The sequence below is a fragment of the Eimeria mitis genome, genomic scaffold (genome assembly GCF_000499745.2).
Source record: "Eimeria mitis Houghton genomic scaffold, Emh_scaff228, whole genome shotgun sequence".
Taxonomy (NCBI): domain Eukaryota; phylum Apicomplexa; class Conoidasida; order Eucoccidiorida; family Eimeriidae; genus Eimeria; species Eimeria mitis.
This window is the reverse complement of record NW_013570609.1, coordinates 2,013-19,057: the sequence shown is the minus strand read 5'-3', so window position 1 is coordinate 19,057 and position 17,045 is coordinate 2,013. Positions and strand designations below refer to the sequence as shown.

The 17,045-nt window shown below is 51.3% G+C and overlaps 3 protein-coding genes across 3 annotated transcripts in view; 2 read left to right on the top strand and 1 right to left on the bottom strand.

Moving 5' to 3' along the window:
- Positions 1 to 1,593: 1,593 nt before the first annotated feature.
- On the top strand, positions 1,594 to 3,546 carry EMH_0004390 (uncharacterized protein; the record flags this gene model as incomplete). Its single annotated transcript, XM_013496758.1, has 1 exon — positions 1,594 to 3,546. One exon carries the CDS (start codon positions 1,594 to 1,596, stop codon positions 3,544 to 3,546), a length of 1,953 nt encoding a protein of 650 aa, XP_013352212.1.
- Positions 3,547 to 6,458: 2,912 nt separating this feature from the next.
- Positions 6,459 to 11,524, bottom strand: EMH_0004380 (TCP-1/cpn60 family chaperonin, putative; the record flags this gene model as incomplete). Its single annotated transcript, XM_013496757.1, has 13 exons — positions 6,459 to 6,487; positions 6,666 to 6,932; positions 7,550 to 7,661; positions 7,921 to 8,089; positions 8,312 to 8,400; positions 8,672 to 8,737; positions 8,923 to 9,008; positions 9,291 to 9,464; positions 9,665 to 9,865; positions 10,137 to 10,281; positions 10,513 to 10,712; positions 10,949 to 11,078; positions 11,522 to 11,524. The coding sequence occupies 13 exons, from the start codon at positions 11,522 to 11,524 to the stop codon at positions 6,459 to 6,461; spliced, it is 1,671 nt and encodes a 556-aa protein (XP_013352211.1).
- Positions 11,525 to 14,153: 2,629 nt separating this feature from the next.
- Positions 14,154 to 17,045, top strand: part of EMH_0004370 (uncharacterized protein) — a gene marked incomplete at both ends in the record, with an annotated part of 4,260 nt that continues 1,368 nt past the window's right edge. Inside the window, 5 exon segments of the mRNA XM_013496756.1 lie at positions 14,154 to 14,187; positions 14,238 to 15,070; positions 15,253 to 15,528; positions 15,532 to 15,574; positions 16,593 to 16,739. Of these exon segments, the coding sequence (XP_013352210.1) occupies positions 14,154 to 14,187; positions 14,238 to 15,070; positions 15,253 to 15,528; positions 15,532 to 15,574; positions 16,593 to 16,739 (1,333 nt within the window).

Here is a 17,045-nt window from a genome sequence, read left to right as displayed (position 1 = left end):
GCAGCAGTAGCAGCAGCAGCAACAGCATCAGCAGCAACACGCCTTCTGCCTCTGTGCATGCTACGCCGCTGCTGTTGCTGCTGCAACGACAGCAGCAGGAGGAGCAACAGCCGCAGCAGAAAATTGAATTTCGAGTTTCTTGGGTCAGTTAACATAAACAGGGAGGACGGCTGCTCCCACTGCAGCAGCAGCAGCAGCAGCGCGCGAGGAGCAGCAGCACCACCACCACCAGCAGCAGCGCAAGCAGCTGCAGCAGGAGGAGGAAGGACTCACGTGGTCTGTGTATATCAGTTTTAGGGGAGCGGAGGAGTAGCGGGGTGTATGTACACCTCCAGGCCTCTTCTCATTTTTGTGTGCGGCGGCTCTATATAAGCTGCAGCTGCTCTGGTAGCAGCCGCAGCAGCAGCAGCCAGCAGCGGCAAGAAGTTAGTGAAGGTGGGGAACAACGGCAGTTCTACCCTCCCCTCTGAATTCGAAAGAAATCCCTTGCAGAGAACAACAAGCGACCAAAACCCCAATAGGCGTAAGCCCTAAACCCTAAATAATTAAGTAATAAACAACAAATAATAATAAATAATATTTAGTAGACCCTATGCTGCTGTTTCCCTCCCCTTCTGCCTTTTCTTCATGGGGGAGTTGCACGCGGTGTAGCTCCTTGGGGCCCTGATGACGCAGACGACGAGCCTTGCGGCCGCAGCCGTGAAACGCAGCAAGAGCCCTTCTGTAGCTGCTGCATTTGTTTGCTTTTATAAGGAACAAAGNCCGCAGCCGTGAAACGCAGCAAGAGCCCTTCTGTAGCTGCTGCATTTGTTTGCTTTTATAAGGAACAAAGTGTTTATTGTGGTCTTTTATTATTATGGTTGAGAAGGAGGAATTGTGTGCTTGGTTGCTGCTGTGGTTTCTGCTGTTCGCAGCTCTAAGATGAATATGGGCGTTTTCTTTAAGACGCTGCATGCACTGGCGCAGCGTCACCTGAGCGACCACGTCTACAGGGTGCTTGTTGTACGTTTCTGGTTGCTTTCTGTATCAGCCCTATTTACAGCTTGATCCCTTTTGTTTGGGTTTTCGCATGCATAGAACTTGTATCCTTTTGCTTTCATATGTTCGGTGTCTGGCCACTGAAACTTTTCTGTTTCTCTCTGTCGCTGTGCATGCAGACAAGCCCCGCTTTCCAAAGGTTCGCAGTCGTCTCATCGCAGCGGGCACAGGAAGTGATGAAGAAAGTGACGGATGCAGCAGTTGTGAGTCTTCTGCCACTGCAGATGTTGTTGGTGGCGGTAGTGCATCAGCAGCTGCCTTTCCTGCTGCTGTGTTGCTGCTGCTGCTGAAGGGGTATTTGGTCAGGTTTTCATGAATACTGTGACGCAGAATTATATGCTCTATTTTATAAAACTTGTTTTAATGCATTTATATGCATGGGGGGCATCGGCCCCCTGGTGAAGGTGAAGGGGGCGCTTGCCCTGCATGCTGTTTCTTTACTATGCGTGTTCTCTTCTCGGCTGTGCAGAAAGCAACTGAAACAGCTCGAAAGACCGCGTCATCAACTAAACCCAACAACAACGACAAGTAGTTCTCTTCTCAGAAAGCTGCAGCATGTGGAGGCGAGAAGGAACCCCAGCTTTAGCTCAAGCCCTTCGAAGCATCAAGGCGGCTACCGCTGCTCGTTCGCCCCAGCGGCGAGGTGCAATACTGTGCGGTCACCATAGGACTCTGTGCAGTGCTATAGATGGACAGCCTGGCAGCAGCAGCAGCAGCAGCAACAGCAGCAGGGCCCCTATTGGCCCTGGTAAGGCCCCCGAGGAAGACAAGAGTGAGACGTCAAGGGGGAACGACAAGAGTGGAACAGCAGCACCGGGTGCTGCTGATACGAGCAGTTTAAAGAACACTTCACTCCCTGCAGAGACGAAAGCAGAAACGAAGGTTACAGGGGGGTCGCCCCTTGCTGCTGCAACAAGTGAAGGGGGTAAACCGACGGCCCCCAACTGGGGCTTTGCACCCATCCCCTTTGTGGCTTCTGGGCGGTCGATGCCTGGTCAGCGGCTGCTGCCGTGCACTCGCGAGGATGCGGCTATACTGGCGAAGGCGGAGGCGAAGTATCCATCTCCCCAGGAGGTGGAAGGTGGAATAATTGTGCGTATTATTGCAGCTAAAGATGCACAGAAAGTGACCTCTCCAGTCTTGAGGGTCGTGAGGAACCGTCAGTACGGCATCCGCAAGGGAGAGAGGCTACGGCTAGCGCTGGGGGGGGCCTTCTTCAGTGGTGTGTTGGCAGCTCTCGGCTTCTGGCAGCTGCAGCGCATGCACGAAAAGCAAGAGGTCATAGAGTACAGGAGGAGCCACCTCGCCAGGCAGCCCACAGTCATCACTGCCTCCCCCTTCCCCTGGACCCTGGACGCAGCCGCCAACGCCAGTTCGCGCGCAGGCAAACAGGAAGAGGGCCTCGCAACAGAAAGCAGCAGCACAACAGCAGAAGCAAGTTCTGAACCGACGGCTGCAGCATCTCTCACTAGCAAGACTTCCCCGTCTTCCTCATCAGCGCAAGGCGCTGCAGCGGCAGAGCGCCAGCGCACGGACGCCTCAGCTGCTGTTCCTGAGCATTCTGCTGCCGCGCTACCGGAGCGGCCGCAGGAGAACGAAAGGGAGGTGAAAGCAGCACAGAGAAAGACACAACGCAGCGGGCGACTGCTTGCCGAAGCTTCCGTGGAGGATGTGGAGAAGGCAGTGAGAGAGTGGGCATACACCCCAGTTGTGCTTCATGGGGTCTTAGACAGCAGCACGGAGCTGCTCGTGGGGCCTCGGCCAGGACTGGAAATGGGGAATCCCGGATACTGCGTGGTGTCGCCGCTGCGGCTTGAGGACGGCAGCGTCATTCTGGTTAACAAGGGGCACTTGCCTTTCAAGCTCGCCCGCCTGCCCCCTTTCCCCAGCGCAGTCGACGAAGAAACTGAATTCTACACAGTGAGGCAGCGGCAGCCGCCGCAGCATCAGAACGTGGCAGAAGAGCAGCATGTGGATGCACAGCTGGGAACGATGCAGCAGCAGCGTGGGAAGCAGAAGTACGTGCACTACGGCGCACAGCAGTATGCGGAGCGTCTACAACAAGTGGCAGGCAGCCGGATGGAGCCCGTGGGCTCTGTGACAGTGCGAGGAGTACTAGAGCCTGGGGAGGTGGCGAATTCAAGTTTCAAGATGTTGATGCTGAAGAACAGGCCTCACGATGGTCAGTTCACTGTGCTGCATCCAGGGGACCTGGTGGAGGCTACGCCTGGTATCCCAAATAGAAGAGAGGCGGCACTCCTGATGGTTAACGCCTACTCAATCGTGTACGATGAAGATGTACTGCACCCACCGAGCGGCGGGGGAGGGGAGCTGAAGGTGGCGAATAGGTTTATTAGCTACGAACAAAAGAAAAAAGATGACTACCTATTGTTCTACGCTGACGAGCACACGCATTTCAACTATGCTTGTCAGTGGTTCCTAATGGGACTCTGCACCGCAGCAATGACTGTTTATAAAATTATAGAGGTGTCCAAGTGGCGATGGTAGGCAAAAAACGCCACGCAAAGCAACGCGTCACATTTTAATAATTTATAGCAACCACTGTTGCTACCGCTGCTGCTGCTGCACAGACGTCGGCGGCTGCCTGTCTGAAACTGGAGCAAGCAACAACTGGTTGTTTTGTGAACGCTTGGTGCTGAGAGCCCGCCCCCACCTGATGCCCTTTCACCATGTATAGGCACTGCATACCATAGTTTTCTTTAGGTCCTCAGGATGCTCCCATTCAGCCCTGATTAGCATATACACAACACACGGGGGGGCCAACGCCGAACGTTACCCCCGTTCTCCCCCACGGAGAGGTCACGAAAGAAGACGGCTCTCCTCGCCGCATNCAACGCCGAACGTTACCCCCGTTCTCCCCCACGGAGAGGTCACGAAAGAAGACGGCTCTCCTCGCCGCATACTCTAGCCACCAGGTCGCTGAGGGCACCCAGCAGCTCAAGCAGATGTCCGCACTGGCGTTGCAATCCAATCCAGGCTACGCTGTTTGCATGCTGCTCGGCTGTGCACAGCGGCCAGCTCAGTGTCAGCATGCCACAGAGCGCCTCGCCAGTCCTAGATCGTCCCGCTGGCCGGCCGGTGCAGCAGCAGGGCAGATGCAGCAGTGAGTAGGCCCGTCTTGTCTTCATTTCGCGTTGCATCTTCCTTTCATTCTTGATCCGAAAGAGATACCCTCACTCTCTCCGCCTCTCGCCAGCGAGCGACCGAGGAAGGAGAAACACGCACTTCACGTCTTTCTTGATGTTTGTTCCGGTGGGCCCCGTGAGAAGCAAAGCGAATGCACCGCATGCCACATGCTCTACTGCGCGTTAAGCACAGATGGCAGAGCATGGGTTATTCAGTCTGCCTTCGGGGTGGTGTCTGCTGGTTTAGAGGGCTGGCGGCTCCTGTTGAACGCATCTGACTGCTGAGAGTTGGCCCCCATGACCGCCGCCTTGGCCTTCTCAATTGCAGCTTTCAGCTGCGGGGGGCAGCGCTCGTTGTACAGCTGTGCACACATGGGTGCAGCTTTCTCGTAGGCGGGGTAGATGACGTGCAGCCATAACCACCCAGCTCCTTTAAACTGTGGGGAAGCGAGCCAGTAGAAGAGCACACACTTGATTTCGTAGTAAAAGGGGAGGTACTGGAGCAGTAACGCCAGAGGAGNAGCCAGTAGAAGAGCACACACTTGATTTCGTAGTAAAAGGGGAGGTACTGGAGCAGTAACGCCAGAGGAGGGAAAGACTCAATGCAGCATATCCATGAACACAATACCCAGAACATAACGTGTTGCAAGTGGTCATTCTTCAGGGCCCCGCTTGGCGTTGCCTTCTCATCGAGCAAAAGCTGGAAGCTCAGCGACGCGGGATATACAAAGCAGACACAAAAGCACAACAAGGACCCCAGAAAGGGGCCGAGGATGCTGAATGCCATCTTAATGAATAAGGAGGCAGCACGGCAACGCCAGAGGGAGAAACGCCGCAAGACAAGAAACGCAAGGCTGCTGCCCTACGCAAGCACTCGAATAAGAGCAAGCTTCAGTGCGCCTCACTCTTAATGCTGCAAAGGAAGAGAAAATGCAAAAGAGTATAACTTCAACTTTCCCCCGCTTTCCCAGCTACAGCCACACCGCCGCAACGCCGTCGCAGGCAGCTGCCAGGGCTTGGGGGGGGTTTGTTCAGGTGGTCGCAGCACCGGTGTTCGCGGGAATAGGTCCAATTTTACTTCAGCTTACGATCCTTAACGTTTTTTCCCATGAATTTCGGAATAGCAACGATCACAGGAAGTACAGCCGGGTCGCGGGCCGATGATGTGGGGCCTGTTTACCAACCGTAGGGGGTGTGCGTGTGAGTGTGCTGGGAAATGTGTTATCATGGGTCACTTTTGCATCTCTATGCTTATTGCATTTGCCTGGTGCTTACCATCAAACAGACTCTAGTGAACCCGCAATAACTACGAAACCCTACATTATGCAGCGTCACCTGTGCATAGGTATAGCATGGGTTGCCGCTCAGTGGTTTAGTGCATCTCTGCGTGCGTGCAGGGTGACCACTGAGGGCCAAACAAGCTCTTAACAATTATGTTACTTTAACAATTGTGTAGAATATTAGTGCGTGCATAAGGAGGGTTCGGTACACTGGCACGTTCTGCTGCTATGCAGCAGGCGTTGCACTGAACTGGGTTTCGTTTCATGAAGTGGTGGCTCCTCTCTGCAGCTGAGCGAAGCCCTTGTGCCGCCGTGTGCAGGTTGCCTAGAGATAGGAGGGGAGGTCAGCTGCTACTGGGGAACTCGTTGATTCTCCTGCAACTCACGACGCGCGTGTGCTAATGCCGGTGGCTCTCGTTACTCTTGCTGACGTTGCATGGCGTGCTGCTGCAACTGACACCGCAGTGCAACTTTACATGCCCATTTTCAGGGATATACTGAGGCCGTAGACGTTCGATAAGGACTTGCTTGGCCTTCAGTGACCAGCACGCTCGTTACTACTGATGCATCCGCCAGCTTCTGGTGCTACACTCCGACTGCAAAGCTTTGTACAGCCATCTGCACCCGCTCTTCCGTTTTGTCTGCAAAACTATAGGTAGGGGGTTTCTAAAGTTTTAGTCAAACTGAAGTCTTTGATTGAGCGAGAGGCCGAGGAGAACCTCCTGCCCTTACAATACACGCCAATGCCGCAGGCCGCAGCCCCAGTGTAGTACCCCTCGGGTTCGTCAGGGTGGTGCAACCCAATGTGCAGAGGAGCCGGCTACTCGACACCACTCCTTTGCCACAGCAATGCCTGAACGGTGCCTTCTGTCCGCAGACAAGCTAGATGTACTCGTTACATATTTCTGCTATGTACAAGAAAGACACTAGGCCTGCTGCGGCCAGCGTCCATGGGGCTACAGAAAACTCCAGCAGCAAATTTTTAGCGCGCTCTTCAGTCTGCATCAGGAGCTCCAGGGGCGCCTGCGGGAGGAACACAGAACACCATCACTCACTGTATTGTTCCGGCGAACCAGAATGGAACAGCCGACCAGCTGGCGCAGAGCTATTCATCCAAAGATGCAGTTCAGCAGCACCTCGAGCTCTCTGCGGCAGGGTACGGTGCATATGTTTTAATGTATTCAAAAAAAAAATGACTCACGTGGAGCGGGGCCGCCTGCCGGTCTCGCCATGATGATGTGGTCAACGCGTAGAGTGGTGATTGCTGCGTCGAATGCCAGGCGGGTAGCCCAAGCCTTTGTTTGCATGTGGTCCAGAATGCCCGCTGCCTTCGCATCAACTGTCATATTCACTTTGGAGCTGCCTGAGGCTCCCCGGCCGGAAGCCACTGCACTCACAAAGGCTTCTATGTTTACTCCCTCCAGCACGCGCCCTGTTGAATGCGCGGCATGCAGTGCAGACAGGACCTCTGTTCAAAACCAGCAGACACATATACACACACAGATACAAGCTGAAAGAGCCATATGCGTATGAGAGCCTTGAAACTCTTCCGTTATCCCCCCTCCCTCCCCTTCATCCCCAAATACACGAAACAGGCGAAGAGTCGCTCTGGTCACGTGTTTCCACACTGGTGAAGACCAATACACGGGAAAAGAGCCCAAACAAGTTTCGAGGTGTAATCCATGAACATACTAGGCAATGACGGAAACGAGCAATATGAAAAAGCAAAGACGACATGTCATCTAGAAATGATCACAAAGATATGCACACGCCACGATATCTTAATACTTTCCAAGAAGGAAGCGTAGACCGCAAAACGTATTGAACGAATCCATACAAAATACAAACACGTTTAAAGCAGAAACTTGCTCCACACAGAACGAGCTCGTACAGCACATAAATACCTTATTCAAGGGAAAGTCATCTACATGGAGAAAGAAGTTACTAACTTCAAAGAAGTGATGACAATGAAGAAACACTTGTAGCAGTACACACGTCGACATCAACTAAAAAAGTGGAAAGCCAACAAAGCAATTCAAAATATACTAACAAAAGAAACAAAGAAGTGAGACACCAAGTTGTTACCTGTGGCATTCAGGCCAGCGCTTTCCGCCAGGAGTCTGGGAATGGCTTCAAAGGCTTCGGCAGCCTTCAGGACGGCGTATTGCTCTACGCCAGGCAGCTTCTCCGCCACAGCCTGCACAAAAAGCACGACTCCTATACAGAACATATTCCGTGGGTAGTCGGATAAGCAGCACGTCTTCTACTGCAGCGTGTAGTTGGGCTGTAAGCCGTGACAGAGCACCTCTCTCACGGTATCCGTAGCAGTCTAACTGGCTCCTTTGCGGTCTGGCCACCTCGCTAGCTAGTTGCTGGGCAGGCTAAGTAGCTAGAGATCAATATGCAGTTCCTATTGGCAGCATTTAAGCCTACAAATGCCAGGAATACAGACAGACCTGCAGCTTTCTGGCGACTTCCATTTCCGCTGCTCCAGCACCTGCGACGAAGCGTCTATCTTTGGTGAGGGCCTTCGCGAAGGCGCAGGCGTCGTCCACGGCCTTCTCCGCCTCGTCCAGGATGCAGGGGGTCGACCCACGGAGCACGACTGTCTGCACGCGGGTGTCTCTGCAACGACGTAGCACAGAAATACTTGTATACAAAATATGAGCAGTTACTTACCTAGACACTTGCATGTAGACAACAGTCCTGCCCCCACTGCATGCAGCTGAAAGGACCTCATCCGACCCGCGTAGCTCCAAGGAACACGAAATACAGAAGTGCTGCACCACCCCAGGGGAAGCTTCAGCGTGGAAAAGTATAAAACAACTGCAAATGAGTTTAATTCACCTGCAAAGGATCTGGGTAACTTTGGTGCTCGAGATTTCGATCGTTTTAATCGACTCCGCCACCCCCAACTCGTCAGCCATGGGCACACCCTGCAGTCAACAAGAAACAGCAGTTCCCAGCAGCTGCATGCAGATGCTTTGGTTCCGACAAGAGGTGTATTGACCATGTAAATCGAAGAGGCGGCTATCCGCAATGCAAGTTCATGTGTTGCCCGTTATAGATGAGTGACGGTCTAGATGGATAAATAGAGTTAAGCAATGAAAAAAGGAAAATTGTTTGAAGGGGTTCAACACGAACAATCCATACAGATGCTACTCTACACTTCAGAGGCAAACGCAGCGGAAACTACAGAAAGCTTACCAGGCGAACGAGGGCTGTCGCGCCGAGGGCCCTGCAAAGACGACGAGTTTCAAACTTGGACGGCACCTGCAGCAGCAGCACCAAACAAGCTTCTCGCTGCGTTCACAACTGAAGTGCTAGAGAAAAGTATTCTGTGACGGGGGCTGGCGAAGCCAGCAGGGGCTGCAGCAAGAAATGAACGCGCGGCGAACACAATCACTTGACACGCAAACCCAACAAATAAACCCGGTTCCTCGTCTGTTCTGCCGCACCTTAATAGTAAGAATTTCGTATTTGTTGCAGAAATGCTGCGCTATGTCAGCGATGCCACCTCCGTGCACAATTATCGCCTCGACGCCTGCAGCCAGAAAACGCACCAGTCCCGCCGTCGGCATTCAATGCAAAGAATTAAGCATGCATGCGCTGGAGTGCAACCCGTTACTGCTGTTTCAGTCTTCCTCTGTCTGCTGCTTAGCCGGGTGGGAAGCTGGCAAGGCATCAGCCTCTGCCACCCTTGAGCGGAGGTGCAGCCGCGACTCGACGCAACGTGCACTGCTGCAGGCCGTCTGCTGCTGTACAACTGACACCACTGGAATAGGAGGGAAGCAACAACAAACGTTTAACTGCAGCATAGACGTACCGGCATTCTTGATGCCCTTGATGATTTCCTCCATCTGGGCCTCCTCTCCCTTGGTGAAGTTCTTCAGCTCTTCGGCGTTGTGAATAAGAACAGTTCCCTTGGCCTCTGTGGTGGCGCACTCGAGGCCGCAGCCGAGCACCATCACCTTGCAGTTCCCCTTCGACTCAACAGTGCCTGCATGCAGCCACAAATACACGCAGAGAGCAGCTGTCTGTGGCTCGGGTTTGCTGCTGCAGCAGCACGAACGAGCGGCAGACCAGCCGCTGCTGCTGCTGCGTCACCGAGAGGTACAACAGAAGGATAGACAGCAGGGGACGTAGGAGTATACAGAATCCTCTCCGTCGTAGAACGCACGAAAAGTAGAAAAGACTCACCGTGAGGGGGCTTAATGATAACCATTCCGTTGACCACTGTGGAGAGGCTGAGACGACCGCCCTGCAGCTTCGCGACCCGAATGTTGTCGGGGTCGAAGTCCTCGAAATTTGGGGGCATCACCGCAGAAATTGCAGAGGCCAGCAGCCCAGAGAGCCCCGCCTCTATACACAGCGGCTTGCTGTTCAAGACGGTCTTCAGCACTGAAATACAACGCAAAACAAAAACTATATCCGCATGCTCACGCGCGGCAACCAGCATGCAGCTATATAAAGATGCATAGCGACCTCGCCATACAGCCCAAGACGCATGCAGAAATATCATATAAACAAAAAAAAACAACGGATGCAACGGCCGGACTCATCGCCCTTCCCCGTACAAGCAGCAAACGCTCCAAGATACATGCATACAAATGCATGCAGGTGCATGCATCGGATATGTTGCTGCATGCAAGGGGACAAGCAAGAATCCCACCTGGCTCGAGCTGCTTTGCATCCTTGAGGTTGGTGATGGAGTGGCAGGCCGCTTCCTCTAGGATTGCCGGAATGTTGTCTAGCGCGAGTTCATACCCTTGAATGACGTCACTCAGATGCAGCCCCTGACGCAGCAAGTAGTCTGCCTGCATGCAGCAGCAGAAACAAACAAACATCGCATGCACAGAGTCACTTCCTTGGACTGTATGTTCAGCCCAAGCCGGGGAAAGAGAACAACGCCGGGGCAGCACAGCATCATAACCATCACACTTGCAGGGGCAGCAACGTTGACAGTGCAGAAAGGAGGATCAGCAAGACCGAACAAACGAACAAAACCAAAAATAAAAAATAATATATTAATCAAAAGGCTTTCTTACATTCGTCAGGAGGTAGCCAGCGAGGATAAGGAGGAAGTTGCAGCCGCCGCCCATTTCTTGTTTCTGCATTTCAGCAGCCATCACCAGCAGCTTTGCTGCGGGGTGCTGCACTTCGAGGTCTCTGAGGATCGCGGCGGTGTCATTTGTCACTGAGCGCTTTCCCCAGGCATTCACCACCAACTTGCTCAGCCCGTAGGGGCCTAAGGCAGAACCACAGCAGCCACAAAAACAATAAAACAGTCAGAAATATGCAGGGGAAAAAACAGAAAAACGTATGAAACGAAAGAAGCTAAGTTGCTTTCTCGCGATTACGAAAGCCGTCTTCCGCCCAAGCTGCATCGACCGCTGCCGCTGTTGCTGCTACTATCCTTGGTGTGTTGGCTAAAGCTGCTGACGCTTGTGGAGCTGCTTGAGCAGCAACCAATGAATTACTCACCGAGAGAGGTCTTTAGAATGTCTGTGAGGGTTTTGCAGGCCTCGATATTTTTGGCCGTCACCTCATCGATGCCAGTGAACGTGCGGTAGCCATCCTTCAGGAGGGCCCCCAGGCCGTGACGCGCGGCGAACTGAAGAACACAAATCCACAGAAAAGATGAAGGCGGTGAATATGCACTATACAAGCGGAGCACAAGCCGTATATACACCCCGCCAGGTTCACTAGAATTCACGCGTTGCGCTCCCCCTGGAAGCAGCTCAGCTAACATGATGAATCTACAAGGCCTCGTCAATCAGGTGCATGCAAACAGATGGAAACTGTATTGATTCTGCCTCTGTTCTGTAGGAACAACACATCGAGCGCCGCCCCCCTCAGACACATTCCCCTCGGCTGCGCGTGCATGCAAGCTGCAGCGGATCTGGATCGTGTTAGTCATTGTCTGTGGAGCAGCGTTATTAAATTTGAGAAGAAAACAGTGCAGTGGGTACGTCTGTGTCCAGTGTATGTTCAACTGGCAACGCATGGGAACTGGAATCCTTTCGGGTTCTCGCAGAGTGTCCTGAGGGAACGCACCATTTGCAGGGCAGCTGGAGGCGAAGAAAGCGACCAAAACACGAAAATATATTTACTTCTAACACCAAAGAGGAAAATGCAAAACGACTTTAACCCCCCAATTGCTGACGGGGCTCCCTCGCGCCAACACCGCAGCCGTAACGAGTCTGTTGTGCTTGCATGCAGACCTACTGTAAGTTGCACAGGTACTGCTATAGGTGCAAAGCCTACATAAAACGAAGAAAGCCCCACGAAAATACTCACACAGTAGAATTTCAATGCTTTGGAAAGCAATGAGCCGTCAATATTAGCGAAACATTTTATTCCAATATGCAACATTGCACCGCCATGGGCTCATCCAGCCCCAACCACTGCCGCCAGTGCCTTGCTTGTATTAGTTAAGAACCAGAGCGTATCTTTCTGGCGATAGTTAGTTAGACGGGTTTCAGCTTTTTTTTGTATTTCCGCTAACATCTCTGGGGTTTCTATGGAGTTCCAGGCCTGCCGGCCTGTCGGGTGACCGCGAATGCATGGCTCCGTGTTGCTTCAGGGTCAGCTTGGAGCTGCTGCTGCGGACGCTGTTGCTAGTGTTGGTGGTGTTGTCACTATGTTATCACACTTTCCGGATACATGTGCGAGTAACAGCCGTCAAAGATACTCAAATGCCAACTGTGTGGTTGAAGATCACACCTGGTGTAACGCGAGTCCTCCACTGGAGGATGGTGTAACGAGTGTCGTCGATCTAGGCACAGGATCATCATGAGCTACAGTAGACTCAGACTTGTTTAGATAATAGCACTAAGAGAGGCAGCTGCGCTCCCCTCCCAGTCACCACGCTTCGTGGGTACAGCGCGACAGGGCCTGAATTAGGTGCAGCCGGATTGCAGTTGCATTGGTGTGTACTGTTGAGACAGGGGGCCGGATAGCCCCAAGGGGGTGAACTACCTTCAAAAAATGGAAATGCGATCTGCTGCAACGCCGAGCTAGTGACAAGCGTAGTTCACAGAGGAAGCAAAACTTAGAGCCAGGGAGCGTGAAGATACACAAATGTCATCTCTTCCACCCACGTACGAGTAGAACTCTCAGCAAAGGTAATATACGGCCCAGCTATACACTGAGCGGTGCATGGCTCCAATTGTGGCTGCTGCCCTTCCTTCAAGAAGGGTGCGTACATACTTCTGAAGAGTTGCTTCACAGAAAGGATACACAGAAACCCACTCGGGTTGTAAACCACCTGATCATTCGCCCCACAATTCTCGTTCACTGTGTCGTGTAAGCGCCTTTCCATCAATTGCTCTGTCAATGCAATCGTGTTCTGGGAACAGTCCATAGAAATTCCGGTGATCTCCTTGATCTCTAAAGAAAACTCGCGCTAAGCTTTTGGTGGCATATGCAAGATGGGGGTACGTGTACAGCATAAACTCGCTCCCTGGCCGAAGAGCAAACTGCCAACGCACAAGCCAAGACGTGGCTCGCTTTCGTATGACCTTCTAAGGGTGTGCAAATCCACTAAACTGACCTTCTACATATAAAAGTAGGTGCTACACCTGGTTCGTCGTAGTTTTGTAACTATATTTCTTGTGCTTTCTTCATACACTCGCTAGTCGCTGCATGCTATCTATCGAATTCTGGAGCTGCGAACGAACAGGGCTGCCAGCCAACAGCCAGGAAGAACGAGCCAGGAAGAATTTCGGGTCAAACCACGTTACGTCAGAGCAAACAAGAAAAGCTGGGAGTCACTGCGTTGAGGATCGCCCTGTTGTATTCAGAACCTATTCCCTACAGAGGAGGAAACTACGACACTTCGATGAGTTGAAGTGCAGGGTATAGCGTCGCTAGTACTGCGCAGGCGTCTGTGACTGGTCCATTCAGTTTGGCTCTCCGCCTCATGGTCATCAGCAGTGGTCATGCAGTGGTCACTGCTGAACAGCGTCACGAATTGGCTTGAGAAAGAGCNAAAAAGTTCGTTTCTTGTGAGTATCGATCTTGTTCAGAATACCGTATAGACTTTAGGAATGATTAACGTTTAGTTGAGCTATTTCTTCTGTTCTGGAGACACTAGAAGGGGGTATAAAGCGGATGCATTTGTTTATATTTTTATTAATGTAGATGCTATCTATCTCACTCAGCCTGTGTCAGAATGTGAACTCCGTACGAAATAAGCTGTTGGGGGCAAAGGATCCAAAGAACAACGAAACAAGTAACGAAACAAGCAAGGATAAATCAAAATATTAAAATTAATACAGAACAACAACCAGAAGGAATAATATAAAGGCAACACATGCAGAAAATGTAGGGTTTACAGAATAGGAAAAAACACGCGCGAAGAACCATCGAGAGAAACAGTCAAGCAAATACAACAACACATACAAATAAAGACAAAAACAAAAAAATAAAAGCTAAGAAATAGTAATTACTTGTTTCAAAAACTAAACAACAATCAGCTATAATTTATGTTGCATTCNTTTGTTTTCTTGTCGATGATCGAGTGTTCCATTGCCTTTGCAGGTTTTGTGGCTGGTGCCTCACGACTGCCTTCTCTGTTTTTTGCCGTTTCAATTGCATTTTCTGATATTTTTAATTCATTTATGATTTAAATTTTGCATCTGCTTTTTTATTATGCATTTATAGCTCCGTTTCGCCCCGGGCTCGCATGGAGCAGCGTCTGTTGGGGCCCCTCACGGTGGGTAAGCGCGTGCATTGTATGCCTTATGAGTATTGGTTGAGTGTTTTTCAGCAGTCTACAGACTGCAAAAGTTGAATTTAGACTATGCAATGGGTTTGGTGTACTTGTTTCGAAGGGCGGCGCACTGTACCGCCCTGAGGGCCCCCCCCCAAGGAGGCCCCTCGCCTCTCGGTTCTTTTCCTCTTCTGCACTGTCTGTACACCGGAAGTAAAACAACGATCCGCTGGTTGGATGGCCCGGCAGTTTGCGCGTTTCACTCTCAAGTTGCGACGCCCTCGGCATCTGCAGCAGAGTCAACAGGGGCCCCAGGGGGTGCTGCAGAACAGCTGCAGCAGCAGCAACAGCAGCCGCAGCAGGCAGAAAGCTTGGAGGGGGAGGGTCTACGCAGCGTACAGGAGCCTAGAAAAGATGAAGTTGCGTTGAGGTTTCCGCTGTTGACTGAGCGGCGGTGGGATGACGTGTACTGCAGCGATCTGTGCTTGCAGCTGGATCGCCTCATCTTCTCTTGCGCAACAGCAGAAGAAGTATTAAGAATTGTTTCAAGTCACAGAGGAGCTTTCTTTGTTAAGAACCTTGTCTCTGCTCTCAAGCACCTGGCTGCGCTGTCTATACAGTCCAGAAGCAGCACCAGCGCCGGCAGCTCGTCAAAGGAGCAGGAGGAGCGCAACAAGGCAGCAGCAGCAACAGCAGCAGCAGCAGCAGCGGCTGCTGCTGCTCCTCCTCTCTCGCAGCTTTCCTTAAAGCTTCCTGCGCCCCCCACCTGGCCCCAAGAACGTCTATCTGTATTTCATTTCTTCTCTGCGTTGTCTGGCGAAGAAGCTGCAGTGGAGCGGAGCTTCTCACGAAGAATAGAAGCTGAGTCAATCGTTAGAGACCCGAGGCAGGTTACTGTTGTTTCTGCTGCTGCTGCTGCTGCTGCTGCTGCAGTTGTTTCACTTTTTCCTTGTTTTGGTGTCATGCAAACGCTGTACGAGCACAGCGTTTGTGTGTTTCTTGTATATTCTTTTTTTGATTTTGTTTGTGTTTTTCTTTTTTGTTTTTATTTAGGTATCTGCTGTTGGTGCAGGACCTCCGCCTGCATCGGAATGTATTGACATTTGCTGCTGCAGCAGACGTTGTGCTGTCGCTGCGCATCCTTAACCACCCCCACTACCCCCTTCTCTCTGCGTTGCTTCCTGCTCTAAGAACAGTACCGCTTCCGCATCTGCCTCCTTATCTCCAGCAGCAGCAGCAGCAGCAGCAGCAGGAGCAGCAGCAGCAAGAGCAGGAGGAGGCGGAGGCGGAGTTGCAACAGCAGCAGGAGCTGCAGGAGCATCCGTATGATGATCAGCAGCAGCAGCAGNGGCGGAGGCGGAGTTGCAACAGCAGCAGGAGCTGCAGGAGCATCCGTATGATGATCAGCAGCAGCAGCAGCAGCAGCAGGAGGAGTATGAAATAGAGGAGGAGCAGCAGCATGAGTATGAGCATAAGGATGTGGTGCAGCAGCAGCTGGAGTTTCAGCAGCAGCAGCAGCAGCAGCTAGAGCTTGCATTGTCTGTTGCTGAGGCATATGTAGGCTTCGGCTACAAGGCGACTCCTCTCTATGATGGTATAGAAAGATATATACAACGCGCAGCACATTGTTTTCTCTATATAAACGAAAAAAACAACAAAACTGCAACAAATAACAACAATAACTATAACTATAACAACAGCAACCCACCTACTGCAGCAGCAGCAGCAGCAGCAGGAGGAGCAGCAGCAGAACTAGCACCTGCAACACCCGCAGCAGCAACAGCAGCAGCAGCAGCAGCAGCAGGAGGTGGAGTGGTGGGTGATAATATAAATTTGCATGTGTTTCCTTTTAAGTTATTATGCAGCGCGTTGTTTGTTTTTTCTCGGGTTATATTAAAAAACGATGAAGTGTTTAGGGCTCTGTGTCTGCAAGCAGCAGCAAGCATGCCAGTTGCTGCAGCAGCAGAAGTAGCAGCAGTTGCAGAGTTTGCTGCTGCTGGTGCCCCACATCTACCTGAGGNGTTGCTGCAGCAGCAGAAGTAGCAGCAGTTGCAGAGTTTGCTGCTGCTGGTGCCCCACATCTACCTGAGGTGCATGCATGCATGCATGCAGCAGCAGGAGAGTTGTTGCTGCGTTCTTCTCGTTTTTCATTGAAAGATATTTGTGTTTGTTTTGCTGCCTTTCGCCAGTGTCTGCTGCACTTTCCTGCTGCAGCAGCAGCAGCAGCAGCAAGAGCAGCAGCACATCTCTCCCTCGCAGCAACTGTGAAACAAAGAGCTGTCATTACACCTGATGATATCTGTGGCTTGCTCCGTAGTCTTTGTTTCTTCTCAGCAGCTTCTGCTCCGCTGCATGCACTGCATGCACCGCATGCGCCGCATGCACCGCATGCACCGCATGCACCGCATGCAGGAGAGCAGCAAAGCCCCAAGATAGAAGACAACAAAGAACTTCTTCTTGCTGCTGCTGCTCGCTACCTAGAAGACTATATCGACTGTATTTCTCCCGCTGCCTCTCTCGATGCTCTCCTCGCCTTCAGCTCAGATGTTCACGCTCCAGGTGCTCTTCACACTCTATATACAAATATATATATTTATGTGTATATATATATATACATATATATATATATATATATATATATNTATATATATATATATATATATATATATATATATATATATATATATATATATATATATATATATTTACTTTGTTTATATGTATTAGATGTAATTCTTCTAAACAGTTTTCAATACACACAAACACACACAGGCAAACACCCACACCAACACCCACACCCACATATATATATATATATATATATATATATATATATATATATATATATATATATATATATATATA